This window comes from Prionailurus bengalensis, chromosome C1 (assembly GCF_016509475.1).
Source record: "Prionailurus bengalensis isolate Pbe53 chromosome C1, Fcat_Pben_1.1_paternal_pri, whole genome shotgun sequence".
NCBI lineage: Eukaryota > Metazoa > Chordata > Mammalia > Carnivora > Felidae > Prionailurus > Prionailurus bengalensis.
This window is the reverse complement of record NC_057345.1, coordinates 92,389,383-92,408,722: the sequence shown is the minus strand read 5'-3', so window position 1 is coordinate 92,408,722 and position 19,340 is coordinate 92,389,383. Positions and strand designations below refer to the sequence as shown.

Here is a 19,340-nt window from a genome sequence, read left to right as displayed (position 1 = left end):
TGTAAGAAGTCTCTGAAGCCTTGAGGCTTATATTCTTACAGTCATGGCGGCCCCTGGTTCCAGCTCCTGCTTCCCTAATTGTTTTGTTCTCCAGATCTCAAACTGCCAGAGGCAATCAGTCCCTTCCTCTTGGTTTCTCCTTGCTCTCCCAGCCCCTCACAGTAGGTACTTGGGTTGGTGGTAGCAGACTTTATGGGAAGTTTGGGCCACAGAAGGGACAGGGGCTTGAATCATTGGTAAATAATTGACAACACCTTTTATATTAAGCATAATACCTAATGAGCTAGAAGGCAGAGTTGACACATGATAAAGGAATTCTGAGCATGTGGTGGGCTGGCCAGTTTCAGGCAACCAGAACACCAGAGGTAGCAGTTTATTCCCTTTGCCAATGGGCATACCTCTGTGGAGAAAATATTTGATAATTGCATTAAGTTGTGAGCAAATTGAAACTTAAGATGTCTTTCAGCCATTGTTTTATCGCTTACAGGTAAAACACTGTAGTATTTGACATCTACCATTAAACATATATGAATTACTACAAAAGCATTTATTGTCTTTAATTTTTTTTTTCAACGTTTATTTATTTTTGGGACAGAGAGAGACAGAGCATGAATGGGGGAGGGGCAGAGAGAGAGGGAGACACAGAATCGGAAACAGGCTCCAAGCTCTGAGCCATCAGCCCAGAGCCCGATGCAGGGCTCGAACTCCCGGACCGCGAGATCGTGACCTGGCTGAAGTCGGATGCTTAACCGACTGCGCCACCCAGGCGCCCCAGTTGTCTTTAATTTTTAATTATGTAGGGTAATAAAACCAGATCCCTTCCCCCACCCAATCTCTTTCTCTCTTGGTCCCCCCCTAACTCCATTTTTTGTGGGTTACCTGGCAAGATTTAGGAATAATTTAATTTTTCTGGACACTTAATTTATCATAATGACATTTCTTGTGTAATGAGATTTTGTATCACTTATTAATGAGATCTTGGCTGATTTTAATTGGGGTGTTTCAGAACCTCTACTGAAATTGCAGTTAGGAAAAAAAAAATCTAAGACCTGTCTCTTAACAAATTGGTGCCTTCCATTTTTTCTCCTACATTTTCTTGAGTACTAAGAGTTGCATTTTTAGCTAGTTTTTCAAATTTACTCTGTGTAGTGAGAGCTACTGTGATTTTTTTTTTCCCCCTCAAAGTTGTCTTTGTGTGGAAGTTCAAAGGAATACGATTTAATGTGCCATTACTTGAAATATGGGCTTTAGTGAAGATTCTAGCCTGAAATGCTAAGGAACGTCCACTTAAGATTAATTATGGAAAATGATTTGACTGTTTATAAGAATGCTTTTAAAGGAGGGGCATTGGCAGTCATAAGATTGTTGCGGCCCAAATCGGCATTCTGCGTGCGCGTTGGCTGACTCTACTTACTTACCTTCACTTATTGGCAGACTTTATTTGCTTGTGATGTGCTGTTCTTGCATGGGGGTGGCTTTGACCTTCATCTCATGCAGAGGTTGTGTTATATTGTGATCCTGTGGGAACATTAATGAATGTAGCAGCCTACTTAGAAAAAAGTTGGATACGATGAGTAAGAACAATGCCATATTTGGTGCTTAATCCTTTTTATTTTGAGAGAAAGCATGCATGTGCATATGCAAGGGAAGGGCAGAGAGGGGGAGAGAGAGAATCCCAAGCAGGTTCCATGCTGTCAGCACAGAGCCCCACTTGGTGAGGCCTTGCTTCATCTCACCAACTGTGAGATTATGACTTGAGCAGAAATTAAGAATAGGAGGCTTAACTGACTGAGCCACCCAGGTGCCCCTGGGGCTTGATCTTTTAAAAATAGGTTCCAGGTAACCTTGCTCAAAAGAACACGTGGATTCTACAAAAGTAGATTTCATTTAAGCAAGCTCTTTTTTACCCTGTGATTTTTATTATAAAGAGGGAGATGAATAGTCTCAGGAATATGATTTCCTAGACCTATAGAAATCAAATGTTAAAAAGTAGCAAATATTTAACATTTAGTCTAGCAAAGTATTACCTGAAAATCATGTGAAATATTCTTACAGAATCTTGATGACAAAATAAGTCCCAGGATGAAATTATGGTGCCTAAATGAAAATGTTTAGTGATAGATAAATCACATGTCTGCAGAGTCAGTTATGCTGAGTATTTTCTTTGTAGAAACTTCTACTGAGCTTTGGCAACTTTGACCAAGGTTTTTACTATAAGTGCGTTTTTTGTTGTTGCACTTCCTGGTTTTGGTTGAAATATTTTAGTTTCCATATAGAATCATCTAGAAGATCTTTTATATCAGCCAAGGTCTAGAGGCCAGATAGTACTTAGCCTAATCCTAGACCCCATATAGGCTGGTATCTGGGAAAGTGACCAATAAACCTAAGACTGAAATACTAATGCTGACATTTAAAATGGGTATAGGACAAAAAAGAGATGGAAATTGTTACGTGATGGAGGTGTTGGGTGATGTCATGATGGTAGTTGCTTTGCAATGTGTTGGTGTATCAAATCAATATATTATACATCTTAAACTTATACAATGTTATGTATTAAAATAACTGAGTGAAGCTGGCAAAAAGAATAAAACAGGTGTAGCAATGGGGAAACATCTAGGATAAGAAAAGGTTATCTTCTCCAGACTCAAGTATGGAATATAATATGAGGAAACCTAATACTTGCAATTCAGGAGAAAACACTCACAAAATAATTTCATAGAATTTCTGTAATTTTTTTGTTTTTTAATTTTTGACAGAGACAGAGCGTGAGCGGGGGAGGGGCAGAGAGAGAGGGAGACACAGAAGCTGAAACAGGCTCCAGGCTCTGAGCTGTCAGCACAGAGCATGACACGGGATTTAAACTCACAAACCAAACTGCAAGATCATGACCTGAGCCGAAGTTGGATGCCGAACTGGGCATCCCAATTTTTTTTTTTTTTTTAATGAAAGGAACATTACCAATAATTGCAGAAGGTAAAGGGCTTACAGAGCATCTATATTAAATCAGGACAGTGGTCTTCCTATGGAAAGGCTAAGTAACGAGAACTACATTTGCAAATTAGTTAAAATCATAGAGCACAGCATTTAATCAGTATTAGATAAACAAAATTAAAGACCCTGATGAATGTGCACCTGGGTGGCTCAGTCCATTAAGCATCGGGATCAGGTCATGTTCTCATGGTTTGTGAGATTGAGAGCCCTATGTTCAAGGCTCTAGACTGACAGTGCAGAGCCTGCTTAGGATTCTCTCTCTCTGTCCCTCCCTTGGCCATGTGCTTTCTCTCTCTCTCTCTCTCTGTCTCTCTCTGTCTGTCTCTCTCTCTCTCTCTCAAATAAATAAACTTAAAACCTCCACACCTGCCTTACAGACTAGAGTGGCAATAGATAAATATTGCTGAAGAACTAGCCTGTAATTGTATGTGTAGCAAGAAGATAACGGTTTAAGAAATCTTGTGTTGAACTAAGAGGGTCTTCAATTTTTGGTGGAAATATGGCTGAGATGGGTGCAGATTTGGAGACTTCAGGTCTAAAGACATTAGATTTAGGGTTTGCCTTTGTATTTTTCTTTGACTATCAAAATACCAATGACACTTTTCACAGAACTAGAACAAGTAATACTAAGATTTGTGTGGAACCATAAAGACCCCTAATAGCTAAAGCAGTCTTGAGAAAGAAAAACAAAGCTTGGAAGTATTAGAATTTCAGATTTCAAGATATTCTACAAAGCTGTAATAATCAAACAGTATGCTACTGGCACAAGAATAGGCACATAGATCAATGGAACAGAATAAAAAACCCAGAAATGAACCCATGCTTATATGGTCAATTTATGACAAAGAAGGATATACAATGGCGAAAAGACCTTCTCTTCAACAATGGTGCTGGAGAAACTTGGCTACTTTTACACCATATACAAAAATAAACTCAAAATGGGTTAAAGACCTAAATGTAAGACCTGAAATCATAAAAATCCTAGAAGAGAACATAGGTGGTAAGCTTGACATTGGCTGTAGCTGCATTTTTTCTAAATATATCTCTTAAGGCAAGAGAAACAAACAAAAACTATTGGGATTACATCAAAATAAAAAGCATCTGTCCAGCTGAGGAAACCATCAACCTACTGAATGGGAGAGAATATTCACACATGACATATCCAATAAGAGCTTAATATCCAAAATATATAAAGAACTTACACAACCCAATACCAAAAAACCCACAAATGTCCAATTAAAAAATGGGTACAGGACCCGAATAGACATTTTTTCAAAGAAGACCTACAGATGGCCAACAGACACATGGAAAGACACTCAACATCACTAATCATCAGGGAAATGAAAATCAAAACCACAATGAGAGATCTCCTTATACCAGTCAGAATGGCTAGTGTCAAACATAAAAGAAACAATAGGTGTTGGCGAGGATGTGGAGAAAAAGGAATCCTTGTGCCCTGTTGGTGGGAATGCAAATTAGTACAGCCACTGTGGAACACAGTATGGAGGTTTCTCAAAACATTAAACATAGAAATACCATATGATCCAGTAATTCCACTACTTGTTATTTATTCAGATAAAAGGAAAACACTAATTTGGAAAGATACATGGACCCCTATGTTTATTTAAACATTCTTCACAAGATGTGGAAGCCATATCTTACGATAGCCAAGATACGGAAGCAAACTAAGTATCCTTTGATAGATGAGTGGATAAAGAAAATTCATACACACACAGTGGAATATCACTCAGGCATAAAAAAAAATGAAATCCTGTCGTTTGCAACAACATGGATGGATCTACAGGGTATAACATTAAGTGAAATAAGGCTGAGAAAGACAAATAATATAGGATTTCACTAATGTGGAATCTACAACAAAACAAAAAGCAGAATCACTTGAAAATACAGAGAATGAACTGATTGTTGGCAGAGGGGAGTGAGGGGGATGGACAAAATGGGTGAAGGAGTGGGAGACAGACATCCAGTTATGAAATGAATAAATTACAGGATTAAAAAGTAGAGCATAGGGAATGCATTCAATGATACTGTAATAATGCTGTATGGTGACAGATGGTAGCTACACTTGTGGTGAAAATAGCGTAACAAATAGAGAAGTTGAATCAGGGTGTCATACACCTGAAACAAATGTAACACTGAATGTCAACTACATTTAAATTAAAAAAATTAAAGGATAAAACATTTAATTCATTGGAATTAAATTCACTGGGAGATATGACTCAAAGGGAAGACTCAAGGTATCTGCCTGTGGGAGTTGAGAGAACTTGGGTTAATACATCCATTTTTTTTTCTTTTTACATTTTTCTATTGTCACTAAAAACACTTAATATGAGATTGAGTTCAAGACAGGTATGGTGACAGTGTGGTAAGAGGTATTAGTGATTGGTTAGCATGTTTTCTTTTTTTTTTCTATTAAAATTAAAAAAAATTTTAACTATTTTTTTAAATTTACATCCAAATTAATTAGCATACAGTGCAACAATGATTTCAGGAGTAGATTCCTTAGTGCCCCTTACCCATTTAGCCCATTCCCCCCTCCCACAACCCCTCCAGTAACCCTCAGTTTGTTCTCCATATTTATGAGTCTTTTCTGTTTTGTCCCCCTCCCTGTTTTAATATTATTTTTGTTTCCCTTCCCTTATGTTCATCTGTTTTGTCTCTTAAAGTCCTCATATGAGTGAAGTCATATGATTTTTTTCTTTCTCTGACTAATTTCACGTAGCATAATACCCTCCAGTTCCATCCACGTAGTTGCAAATGGCAAGATTTCATTCTTTTTGATTGCTGAGTTATACTCCAGCGTGTGTGTGTGCGCGTGTGTGTATCACATTTTCTTTATCCATTCATCCATCGATGGACATTTGGGCTCTTTCCATACTTAGGCTATTGCTGATAGTGCTGCTATAAACATGGGGGTGCATGTGTCCCTTTGAAACAGCACACCTGTATCCCTTGAATAAATACCTAGTAGTGCAATTGCTGGGTTGTAGGGTAGTTTTAGTTTTAGTTTTTTGAGGAACCTCCATACTGTTTTCCAGAGTGGCTGCACCAGCTTGCATTCCCAAGTATGTTTTCTAAACAGAGTACAAATCTCCTGGGTATACAGATGGCAGAGTTTATTGGAAGGCTAAGAAAAGGGTGGGGAAAAAGAAAAGACCAAGGAGCATTTTCTGTACTCAATTAGGATATATTTCTACTTGGTTAAGTGTTTTCCAGAAGGAAATATTATATGGAAGTAGTGGTATTAACAAAAAGTTGTGTGCATGTGTATGTATATACACATATGGATAATATATGATAAATATATAGCTCAGATACAAATCTGAGCTTTATTTCAGATCTTGTTAATACAGTGTTTTTAGTGCACATCTAGTCTACTCTTATTTAACTTGGAAAAAACTACAACTTCTTTTAACAAAGTAAATTGTGATATAGTGGGCAGAGCTAAAACCTGGATCATAAATCATAAGGAACTCAGGTAGTAAAATCAAAAGTAATAAGCATAATTTGCATAAAATTGGGGTGATACTGAATTGGAAGGAGTGTGGGTGCAAATAGAATAACAATTAGGTTAGAAATGTGGGTAGAAAATAGAATGTAATTTGTTACAATAAACAATGATCTATAGGAGAATAATACTGTTACAAATTTGTCCAGTCATTTCAAGTTTGTTCAAAGTTACTCTGTAGAGGAAGCCTACTGGAAGGCACTAAGAGATCAAGTGAGGGATGTTCTCTTTTGTAGGTAAGGCAAGAAAGAGAGGAAGGTAGGTTGCATGGTCTAGAGCTAAATATTCTGAACTGAGTGGAAATAAAATCACTTTTCTGATATTTCTAGAGATGTTTTTCTCCAGAGTGTATCTTTTTTTAAAAAAATTGTTTTTTATTTATTTTTGAGAGAGAGACAGAGCATGAGTGGGGGGAGGGGCAGAGAGAGAGGAAGATACAGAATCCGAAGCCGGTTCCAGGCTCTGAGCTGTCAGCACAGAGCCCGATACACGGCTCGAACCCACAAGCCATAAGATCATGACCTGAGCTGGTTGCATGCTTAACCAACTGAGCCACCCAAGTGCCCTGCATCTATTTCTTTTTTTTTTAACGCATCTTTTTCCTGAAGTTGATATTACTCGGGGAAATGGGTTACACTTCATTTTAGTTGGTTTCCTTGAGGCAGACCCTGAGATCTGCTTAAGCCTGCAGTTACCTGAAGTCTGGTCCTACTGCTGCTTTAGAGCCCATCATCACCTCACCCCATTAACCCCATGCTCAAGAATGCAGCATAACTTGGCAGAGAAGAGTGCTGGCAGGAGGATGTTTTGGCTGTACCACTTGTTAGCTACCTTGACCTTGGATTATTTACCGTATCTCCATTCCTTATGGATAGTGTAGAATAATATTGTCTTCCTCACAGAGTTCTTACATGTTTTTACTGAGATACTCTATGGAAAGTGCTTAGTGCCTTATGTGGGACATACACATTTATCACTTGCTATTGTTTGTAGAACCAGGCATTATTAGGAGGCATTGCCTTGATTTCTCAGAGAAATGAAGTCTGAGTTCCATTTGAGATCTGGCCCCTGCCTACTTTTCCAGCCTCATTCATCCTTTAGGCTCTCTTTACTGCACTGGCTGTGAAAGCCATGTGAACGACTACATTTTCTCCAAAAGGCTAGGTCTTTCCTTCTCACTATACCATTTATCATGACCTTTTGCTCCTTCTTGGATACTCAGTCCAGCCACTTACTTGGAGGAGTGAATCTCAACCTACCTCTTTGTTTTTTGTTTGTTTGTTTTTTTTCAATATATGAAGTTTATTGTCAAATTGGTTTCCATACAACACCCAGTGCTCATCCCAAAAGGTGCTCTCCTCAATACCCATCACCCACCCTCCCCTCCCTCCCACCCCCCATCAACCCTCAGTTTGTTCTCAGTTTTTAACAGTCTCTTATGCTTTGGCTCTCTCCCACTCTAACCTCTTTTTTTTTTTCCTTCCTCTCCCCCATGGGTTCCTGTTCAGTTTCTCAGGATCCACATAAGAGTGAAAACATATGGTATCTGTCTTTCTCTGTATGGCTTATTTCACTTAGCATCACACTCTCCAGTTCCATCCATGTTGCTACAAAGGGCCATATTTCATTCTTTCTCATTGCCACGTAGTACTCCATTGTGTATATAAACCACAATTTCTTTATCCATTCATCAGGTGATGGGCATTTAGGCTCTTTCCATAATTTGGCTATTGTTGAGAGTGCTGCTATAAACATTGGGGTACAAGTGCCCCTATGCATCAGTACTCCTGTATCCCTTGGGTAGATTCCTAGCAGTGCTATTGCTGGGTCATAGGGTAGGTCTATTTTTAATTTTTTGAGGAACCTCCACTCTGTTTTCCAGAGTGGCTGCACCAATTTGCATTCCTACCAACAGTGCAAGAGGGTTCCTGTTTCTCCACATCCTCTCCAGCATCTATAGTCTCCTGATTTGTTCATTTTGGCCACTCTGACTGGCGTGAGGTGATACCTGAGTGTGTCAACCTACCTCTTTGATTAGATGGGAGTTCTTTCTTTGTGCTCCTACTAAACCTGGTGCTTGCCTCTCTACTTACTACACTGGGATCAAAATGCTCTCTCTGCTCCTTTGTATCCCTCCTTTATGAGACTCTCATCTCCTGGAGGGGAGGATCTCATCCCCCAGCTTACCGGCTTGGGGCAGTATCTGCCAGAATATCATAGTTGTGGAAGTCACGGACTTTGGAGCTCGCAGCCTGGGTTTAAAACCTTACTCTACCATTTACCAGCCATGTGACTTAGGGCCACTTATTTTACCCATCTGTGCCTCAGTTGCCTTAGTAGATGGGAATTATAGTAATACCTACCCCATAGCATCAAGGGCAGATAAAATGAGAAAGAAGAGATTGAGTAAAGAAACGCTTTACTTTGTCTTCCATTCTTTACTTCCTTTCTGGATCTCCTGCTGCTCAAGTCCTGCTCTGGCTGTACCACAGAGTGAGGTAGAAGGGAAGCATTCTGGCCACAGGGGGCTAAGCAGCAAAGGATGGAAGGGTGGGGACTCTTCAGGGGCATGTGAGGAGCTCTGTGGCTGCTTTCTCAGGTGGCTCTTTGTGGGGGGAGGGAAGTGCATGAGGTGGGGTTACTTTCTGTCAGACCTCCTTGTTTTCATTTGCATACAGCTCTTTTTCTTTTAGGTCAGACTTGAACACTAAGTTTCATTCTCATTATCCGGATTAACGGATTTGTAAGGCTTTTCTCTAAAAACAACACAGATTTGTGTCACTACAGGCTTTTTCCTCATTTTGAATGTTGTCTCTAATGGAGAATTAGCACAGCTTCCCTCCTTGTGGGGTAACACAGTCACAGGATTCTAATTCCTGCAGGAAGCGGCTTTTCTGGCTGTGTGCTATTCCAAGGATTCTCTGCCTTGGAAGGATGGGTCATTTCTCACCTAGATCAGGGCACATGAGACTGATTTTCAGCTCAATGATGGTTTGCCTGAGCAGCTGCTACCACATTGTTGCCCTTCTGCCTACTACCACTACTTGCATTCTGCTGTGATTACTATCACTGCTGCTTTTGCTGAACTGTTCGTGCAACTGCTTACATTCTACTATGATTATTAACTGTCACTGCTACCATTACTAAACTGTTGTTATTCCCACCAATTTCAAAATCCTGACTTTTAGCTACTGCATTCTGCTATCTTACTGGTCTTTGCAAAAATAAATGCTTTTTTTTTCTATACCTGTGATAGGGAACTTTGCAAGCAAGTTTTCTCTAGAATATAGACTGTACCATTTTTAGTGTGATTTGGACTAGCTATGTTCCAGATCACAATACGTTGGGTGTTACCTTTTCTCCTTAAAGGCAATGGCGTGCGTTGCTTTTATTAGCAAGTTAATGAATTTAGTAAAATAGATATTTCAGGCCAATTTTGATCTCTGCACTTCCCAGGCATTCAGTTTTTTTAGTGCAAAGACCAGAAACACATAAGGGGAATTGAATGCTGTTGGCTAACCTTTTTTGTGTGCAAGGGCTAATGCTGAGGTTGACAGATAACCTTTGTAACTGCGGGTCTAAGTTCCTGCCAAAGGAGAGGGGTACAATGCTCTCTCTTATGAGGGCAAGGGCTGTTGAAAACAGCAGAGGGCTTGTGTGTGTCTATTACGATGACATCTGGCTAGAAATCATGAAAATCTGGTAGCAGGCTACTATTGAATATATACCAGAGGCTGGCAACCCAGAGTAGAGATGATGTTTAAGAATGTAACTGCTTAATAATTTAAAATCTTTATTTTACTCCTAATTATTAACATTGCCAAATTCTAAAAAAGTTCTTGGGGTAATTCCCTAAAAAAATACCTATTTATACACTAATAGGTAAGTAAGAGGATATAACGACAATTTAATGTAAAGTTTCACCACGAGTTCTTTGGCTACCAAGGGATGGTTCCTATTTTTTTTTTTTAAGCCTAACCTGCCTCAGCAGTCATTTATTACTTATTAAAAACACTTGTCTGTTATAAAAGCTGTATGGATACATAGATGAAATAAATGTAATCTGTACTTTCAAATTACCTGTGGCAGTAGTTGGGAGAACAGATGTATTATAGCGAGATGGTTATTATCACAGGTGTGAGCCACAGTGCTACAGAACAGGTAAGGATGCATGTGTTCTTAGAGGTTAGCCCTACATTTTGGAGCTTGATTACTTCCATAAAGTTACATATAACCCATAAAAGTTTTAATCATTGAAGAAAATGGAAAAAAAAACTTTAAAGGTTATTAAATGGCTATACTTTTGATTAATTAAATTTTTTTTAATCTTTTGAAAATGCCATGTGACCTGGAGAGCAATCAACAAGGAAATACTGGCTTCTGGTTTATTGAAAATAGGGGAGTTTTTGTTCAGTGATTTGGGCACAAGATGGGAGCTATGAAAACAACTCCCCTCCCTTTCTGGACTTCTTCCCTGTGTGTTCTTTAGGGTCTTCATTTATTTATAATAATAGGATCGATAAGAAAATTATTTGAAGGTACTCTGCAGTCCTGAACTGATGCTAAGTGCAGCATAATTATTTTATAATTATTCAGAAGGCATATACAGATGTGATTTCTTTATAGAGCAGTGGTGATGATGCCCTTCTGGTGGGATCCACTGACTCAGAAGAAAAGAGGACAAAGTCCCCATAACATTTTTTTTTCATTTTTTCCTTTTCTTCTGTTCTTTTCTTTCCAAAAGATGTAGATTTTAGCTCTAATTTCTAATTTTAAAAGACCGATATAGAGGGAGAGAGAAGATATGGTTAAAGGGACAGAAATGCAAAAAATTCCAGTAAGAGAGAAACTTGATTTATTACTACTTCCCTTCCATGCCCTCCTGCCTACTAGTTCTGCAAAGGATGATTGATGCTTTGGAAAGGGATGGAGTTAGTATGACGGGGGTACTAGGTGGATGTTGTTAAAGTCTAAGATGAGTAGTGAGCTAAAATAAATAAGTAGATAAAACTCTTCTTGTACATTGATGTTTGTAAACAGGCTTCATCAGAATCTCTACTGTGCCTTTCAGAACTGTCAATCAGCTCATTAATGGCCACCCAGAATTCGAATTATGGCAAACTCTCAAATTCAGTCTCTCCTTCAAATGGAATAATGAGTGTCCCATCAAGAATGAGACCCTGAGAACTACTTTGTTCATCAGGCGGCTTGGCTGCTGGTGGTCCTTGTGAAAATTGCAGTAAGTCAGCAAGTGTACATGGCTGTGAAGCTATATTAGAAATCATCTTTCCCACAGATACTGTTTTTAGGTTGGGATTGAAATAGCTCATTTCACAATAAACTGTGGAAGTTTTTCCTGTAATGTAGTGTCAGTTAACATAATGAGCCCATTTTTTTTGCTAACAGTTTTAGAGAAGTAGATGCTTAGTTTTTCAAATAAAAAGGGGAAATGATCCTGCTTGTTTTCATATCATTGAGAAAGTCAAAATGGCTCTTATACCCTTAGAGAAAAAGGCAACAATACGCCTTATAAAAGGAGTAGAGGGAAGAGAAAGATTGTCTCAGAGCTTTATAGTGAATTTTCGCAGTCTGACATTTAAATGTTTTCTTTTTGGAGCGTCAGTATTGCTAGCATTGAAGTGGTCATGTCTTATGAAACATTACCTAATCTAGAGAGCTCTGTATAATTTTAGGATGTCTTAGACCTTGATGGTGTTAAAATTTCTTTAAAGGTTACCTGCATCTACTGAGTGCCTTTCTACCATTTTAATTCTTTAACTTGTAAAAAACAAAAACAAAAACAAGCTGTGTTTCTGGAGGGGCAGAGAAGGTGATCATGGTGTTGAAGACTGGTGGCTGTGCTGTTAGAATATGTCACTTATCACCGGGTATGCCAGAGATGTTGCCTAGCTCCTCTGTCATTACTGGGTCTTTCCATATGTGAAGACAAGAGTTAATTGTCTGCATCTGTGGCTCCTTTTCACATGCCTTGTCCCCCAAGTGCTACGCTAACATTTTCAGTGAGTGTCTCCACTGAGTGTGTGCAGTGCCCAAGACAGAGCTATGGATACAATTCCTTGTTCTTCTCTTTTCTCTCCCACTCTCCCAACCCCACATATACTCAATCAATTACTGGGTATTTGCTTTCCATATTACTTCCTAGAGTTCTTTCCATTCTACCTTCTACCATCCTAGTCCAGATCACCATAATCTTTTTGTTAAATTAAAATGGCAGCATTCTAACTGTCCTGTCTTGCCTACCTAATCCATCTCTAATAAAGAGAAAAGAAAACATTTGACTCTGTACACTGTAAAGGGAGCTAGTATAATACAATAGTTAAGGATGTGGACTCTGTAGCAAGAATATCTGTTTGATTCATGACTCTATTACTTTGACAAATGCAGTTATATAAACTTGAGTAAACAAAGTATATATAAAAGAAAAAAAACCTCTTGACTGAGTTGTCATGAGGATTAAATGACATACATTAGTATAGAGCTTAGTACATAGTGAACATTCAGAGATTACTGTACTCATGAAATGCAAGCTGAGTGTTCTGCTCTTCTGTTAAAAACCCTTGAACCTCACCACGTTTTCTAGGATAAAGCCACATCCCTTTGGCATGCCTTGAAAACCTAGGCTCCCCTCTCTAGCCTCACTCTCACTGCTGCCCTCCAGAGAGTTGTGTCCATTCGCTACCACTTCCCCTGCCCCCAGCAGTCCATGCCTTGTCTTGTGCTCATGCACATGCTGTGCCATTTATTTGGCACTCCCTTATACCCCAAATCTGATGACTTCCTTTCTCCTCCGTGAACATCAACCATTCTTCCTGTTTTTGTGGCTCTTGTCCTTCAGTTCTCTTTTCACCTGTCACTTATTCCAGAAAGCTGTCTCTGATACTCCAGGACTCCCAAAGAACCTTTGAATGCTTTCCTCATGGCAGTGGCCACATACCGTGTAATTGTGCATCCACTGGTCTGAATACTCTGCCTGACCAGGATAAGTCTTCTGCAGGCAGTTTGGGTCATGCTTGCTTTTTTCTAGTACCTAGTCCTTAGAAGTTTCATTCCATTAACATGTGTTTAATAAGTAAAAAAAAAAAATCAGTATCCAGCTGGAAGTATGTTTTGTGAAATTTTATGATACCTCGTATATAATCTGTACCTCAGTAACATTTGTTAGGTGAGAAAATGATTTTTAGACTTGTGTGTATCTTTAATTTTGGTAAGTATCTTGTGTGGATACATTTAATATTTTAAAAATCCTGAAGTTATTTAAAATTCTGATTTTTAAAATTTGAATCCTAAATTCTAAACACTCCTAAAGTTATCTCATATAAATAAAATGATTTAACAAAGTTGTATAATTTTTTATCAAACATGCGGTTTGATTAGGAAATGAGATATTTTTGTCCTTGTGTATCATAAACCATCTCTGAAGGCAGAATGTTTTAAACTACTGCGGATGATACCAAGGACTATCAGATGGCTGCTAATCTGAAAGAATTTGTAAACTGGGGAGAAAAACACTTATACTGAAATAATAGTGTTAAAACCCCAGTCACATCTCTAAGCATGAAACAAGGTCATGTGTTCATCAGTCATCTAAAATAAATTGAAATTTCATCTTAACAGAGTAAGATAAGGGCTGACTTATTAAAAAACTCTGTTGTAAGTGATAGATTGTTTAAGCAAAGGGTGGAGTTATTGGTCTATTTGCTAAAATTGGCCCACATAATCTGGGAGCAGCCTGGTGCTCAGACTTTGGTTTCTAAATAGCATTTACCATATAAGTGGAAATGGATTTGCTTGGAGAAATGGCTAACTCCAGAACTGGAGCAAAGAATATATGATGTAGATTTGGGGCAATTGGATATAAGAAAATGAAGAAAATGGTGTTCTTTTAAAAAGGACACTGGAACAAGTTTGAAGGAACCCCAAAATGGACAAACTTGGGACAATATGAACATCAGAAAAAAATGACTATTGATTATTATACAAGCAAAGAAGAGGGGTCTGGGAGGAAGGGCAGCAAAAGTTTTTTTTTTTTTTTTTTTGTAAGAATATCAGCTAATAATTAAGGAAGGAATGATGGAATTAGAAAAATAAATCACTATTTTGCAGTCCCAAATGGAATAATCAAAGCAAGGGTTATTAGTGGATGGTAAATCATGGTGAAAAATCATTGGGAAATTGGACAGCTGAACAGTACCAAATTATCATTTGGTACTATTTTTATAGATATAAAAGGGGACATTTACCTTTACAATAGATGGGGCAGAAACCATCTTAACCAAGCAATCAAACTTAGCATCAACAGTAATTGTTTAACTTTTTGTATCTTTAGAGGTTATGAAATAAGAAGTTCACAGTATGAAGTATTTTTGCCAGAGCTGTTTAATTTGTATCTAGATTCAGCTTTTGGTTCACTGGAAATACACAACATGGAGGGACAGGTTTAATGATATCATGAGGAAGTAGTAAGACAAATCCAAAATGTGGGACATTCTATAAGACAACTCGTCTGGAATCTTCAAAAAGTCAGTGTGTTAAAAATAGAGCAGGATTGGGGCGCCTGGGTGGCGCAGTCGGTTAAGCGTCCGACTTCAGCCAGGTCACGATCTTGCGGTCCGTGAGTTCGAGCCCCGCGTCTGGCTCTGGGCTGATGGCTCAGAGCCTGGAGCCTGTTTCCGATTCTGTGTCTCCCTCTCTCTCTGCCCTTCCCCCGTTCATGCTCTGTCTCTCTCTGTCCCAAAAATAAATAAACGTTGAAAAAAAAATTAAAAAAAAAATAGAGCAGGATATCTCAATTAAAAGATACTGCAAAAAATAAAACAACCAAATGCAACAGGTAAATTTTAATGAGATCCTAGACTGGAGTGGGGATAGCATAAAGAGACATAGTGTGGGCAGTTGAGGAAATTAGAATATGAAAAAGATATTAGATAATATAGAATTGTTAATTTACTCAGATGTGGTAATAGTATTGTAGGTATGTAGGAAAATTATCTTTATTCCTAGGAAATGCATGTTGAGTTATTTAGGAGTGAACTGCTGCGATGTCTGTAACCTGCTTCAGCAGTATACGTTTTATAAGTAAATAAAGTGTTGGCATAGAAAAACATAGATATGGCAGTATGTTCCAGTTGAGTAGATGGAATGTTCATTGTACTATTTTTTTCAACAGTTCTTTTGGTTTGAAGTTTTAAAGAATCGACTGGAAAAAGAACAAGTTCAGCATGATGAAAACAAAGCCCAAGTCTTGGGAATGTCAGGCAAGCTGTCAGTCCCAGGGCTTCTGCAATAGTGTTAAGGCCCACTTCTCCATCCTTCAACTTTGTTCCTGTGCCTGCATAGAGCTGAACACCCATGAACATGAGAAGTGTGATCCTAGTGTTATTAGCCAAACTTTGGATAGCTGTGAAAATCTCCAGATAAGATTAATAGAGGAGTTTGAGGGCAGAACCTTGTGTACTCATTTTCAGCATTTCCAGTGTCTGGAATGTTGTGGGCATTCAAAAACTGTTGACTGAAAAGATACCTACAGGGAAGACCACATTTGAAGATTGCCTAGAAAAGTGAGAGCATGCCAGTGACCTTATCCAAATCTGCTAAATATTTGTGGCATTTAATAGAACTGAACTAGTTAAGGGGCAAATAAGATTAAGGTTGGTTCCAGAAGTAAGGGAACCTACTTTTACATCTGTGTGTATTATGTATGCAATAATGACTACATTTTTTTTTTTAAGTTTCAGAAACAATATTGCTTTTCTGAGTTAATAATGAAAACGAGTGGAAGTCTACTGTAGTTTTTCCCACACAGGGGGACATCTGAGTTTGGTGAGAAATCTTCAGAGGTTGGCATGTGCAATTATGCTTCTCCTTGGTGAGCTATGAGTTGGGCACTTAATTATGTAAAAAATATTGTAAGAGAGCAGTTGCATAATCCCCAAGAGAGTAATTATTGTCTATCTTGGCAGAATGCAAGACTCTTTTAATCTGTAAATAAGCAATCCTATGTGGAAGAGCTACATGTAGAGTGATGCTGTGTTGTAAAGGTCTCTTATGAATTTTTTAAAGTGAAAGTGGAAGCTCCATATGCTGATTGGCCTCTGCCTTTGTGCTTCAAAGGGTTGATGATGCTTCCCCTGTGGTTTTAACCCCTCCTGAAATATTTAAGCCTCTGAGAAGGATTCCTGTAAATGGTCAAACTGCATCTGAGTTAAGCCTGTGAAAAGTCTGAATATTTCAAATACAGAGGAAGTAAAGTGTTCTTTCTGTAAAGTAAAAAAACCGATATGAAAAACAAAACAACAGAATAAAACATTGACAGTGCTTAAGGAATGCTTGAATTAGCTAATAGGTTTCTCGCTTATTGGAGGATAGTAGTCTTATGAGCTGCAATGGCACACATAAAAATATTTTTAAAAAGTAAGTTGCTTTCAGTGTATGTGTGTCCTTTGGTGGGTCTGAGTCTTTTGGATACTGAAAGTAAATTCTGGTTTTAAAATTGTCGACAGATCTGCCTTCCCTCTTGTTCTTCCTATTAGTGTTGATGAACTGTGCATGTTCTCTTCCAAAGTTGACTTTTCCAGTTGAGCAGCAGAGTCCCCACTCCCACCCCTTTGCTTACTCAAGGACCTCATTCTGGGTGACTCTCCTTCTCTCTTGCATGACCAACTTTTCCCTCTCTACCAAGTTATTCCCATCAAAATAAAAACATGTAACAGCTTCCATTGTTTTTAAAAAGCCCTTCCTTGACTTCTCTGACTACATCCTCAATGCTCTTTCCCCTTTGCAGCAAACTCAAGAGTCTATCTTCTATATTCTGTTTTCACTTCCTCTCTTCCCATTGTCTCTTAAACCTTTTCCAAGCTCCCCAGTCGACATAGAACCTGCTTTTGTGAAGGTGTACCTGTGACCTTCACACAGCCAGGTTCCATGGACAGCACTTGGTCAAATCTTACTATCAGCAGCTAACAGTTTATCAGTCCTTCGTTCTAGAAACACTTTCTATACTTGAGTTAGGGAAAACCTGTTCTGGTTTTCCCTTCCTCACCAGTCACTTGTGCTCAGCCTTTTGGTGGGCTCTTTTCCTGATCTCATAGGATTACTGCAGTCCCAGGTCCTCTCCCCTCTTCTGCTTTCTCCCGAAGTCATATCTGGCATTATCATGGTTAAAAATCTTCTGTATACTCTAAAGACTCCCACATTTATATCTGGAGTACATACCTGTACCCCGGACTACAGACTTGTCTGTCTAGTTGCCTGCTGCCCCACATCCCATTGGATGACTAATGGGTGTCTCAAATTTAACATAGTCAAAATGAAACACCTGGTCTTCTCACAGTTGTCTCTTACCTGGTTATTGTAATAGCTTCCTATCTGCTTTTCATGTCTCCATCTTTGCTCCAGCCCCTTTCAGTCTATATTAAAAACAACAGCTTGAAAGACCCCTAATAAAACATCAGATCATATCCCTCCTCTGCCCCAAGCCCTCCAATGACTTCTGTCCTGGTCAGCATAAAAGCTGGTCCAACAAGTTCCTTTCATCATCTGACCCCATTACCTTTCTAGCTCATCTCCTACCTTTCTCCCTGTCACCCACTCTGCTCCAGCCACACTGGTCCCTTCCTTAGACATACATCAGACACTTTTGCCTCAGGGCTTTAGCATGGAATGATACTGGAATGACCTGTCCGGTACTTCTGCGTGGCTTGCTCCTTCACCACTTTCAAATCTCTGCTTATTTGCCCTCTTTCCACTGATACCTTCTCTAACCATCCATTTAAATGCCCCCCCCCACCCCCCACCCCATCCCCATCAGTGCATCCTGTCCCTCTTCCTGGCTTTTTCTCCATTGCACTTACCATCACATGAAAATAAAATATTTACTTTTTTGTTTTCGTTGCTGAATTTTCTTTCGTCTTTTTTTAAATCTGTCTGCTCTTACTAGAATGTAAGGTTCCCAAGGGAAGAAATTTTGTCAACCTTCTTCATAGCTGTGCCACCTGTGCCTATGAAAATAGGTACTCAAATATTGCTGAAGGATTAATTGAAAAGCAACCTCAAAAGTTGATTGACTTTTTTCCTTGTCAACTTTTTTTTAAGCATTCTGGGTAGATAGAGGATATAGAGCATTCAGAATGATTCACTATATACTAATAGCTATTTCCCATTCCTCAGTTTCTCTGTTTGAAGAACATAAGGACATTCCTCACGGCCTGTTGCGAGACATTTGGAATGAGAAAGAGTGAACTCTTTGAAGCATTTGACCTGTTTGATGTTCGTGACTTTGGAAAGGTAATTACATTTCTTTTTTTATGTATTATTTTTTTTTAGTGGGGAACATTTTATCTAATACTTGTAATTTCTTGTTGAAGTAGGACATGTGACTTAAGTGGGCTAGGTATGTGCATTAGGTAGTTAAACTTCGCAGGTAAATGACTTAGCAAAAAAAAGCAAATAACAACATTGTCCAAATGAGAATTATTTTTCATTTAAAGCAGTATAAGGAAAGTCTCTTATCCAGAAGTAACCTGTTGGCTATTTCAGAGAGCAGGATTACTCTTTCACATGCGACAGATAGTAGGAACAGTATTTTTTCCCCTCTGGTCTTTTCTATATCTGAGAGGCACCTAAGTTTTGGAGGTTGAGAATGTTCTGCTGTCCCTCTCCCTATTTTGACCCTTGGGCAAGTGTTGGGGGAGACATGAATCCAAAATGTTTGAGATTGTCAAGTAATTGTGTTGTTTGGATTTCAGTGTATACATGTTAGATTGTTGGACTTCAGTGATGTTTGTCACATGTAAATTGTTTCAAT

General features: G+C 38.7%; 1 protein-coding gene across 1 annotated transcript in view; it reads left to right on the top strand.

The window, feature by feature from the left end:
- VAV3 (vav guanine nucleotide exchange factor 3) overlaps positions 1–19,340 on the top strand; it is a 353,794-nt gene that overhangs the window by 66,141 nt on the left and 268,313 nt on the right. The window contains exon 2 of the mRNA XM_043575717.1: positions 18,704–18,820. Coding sequence (XP_043431652.1) covers positions 18,704–18,820 — 117 coding nt within the window. The remainder of the gene's footprint in view (positions 1–18,703; positions 18,821–19,340) is intronic.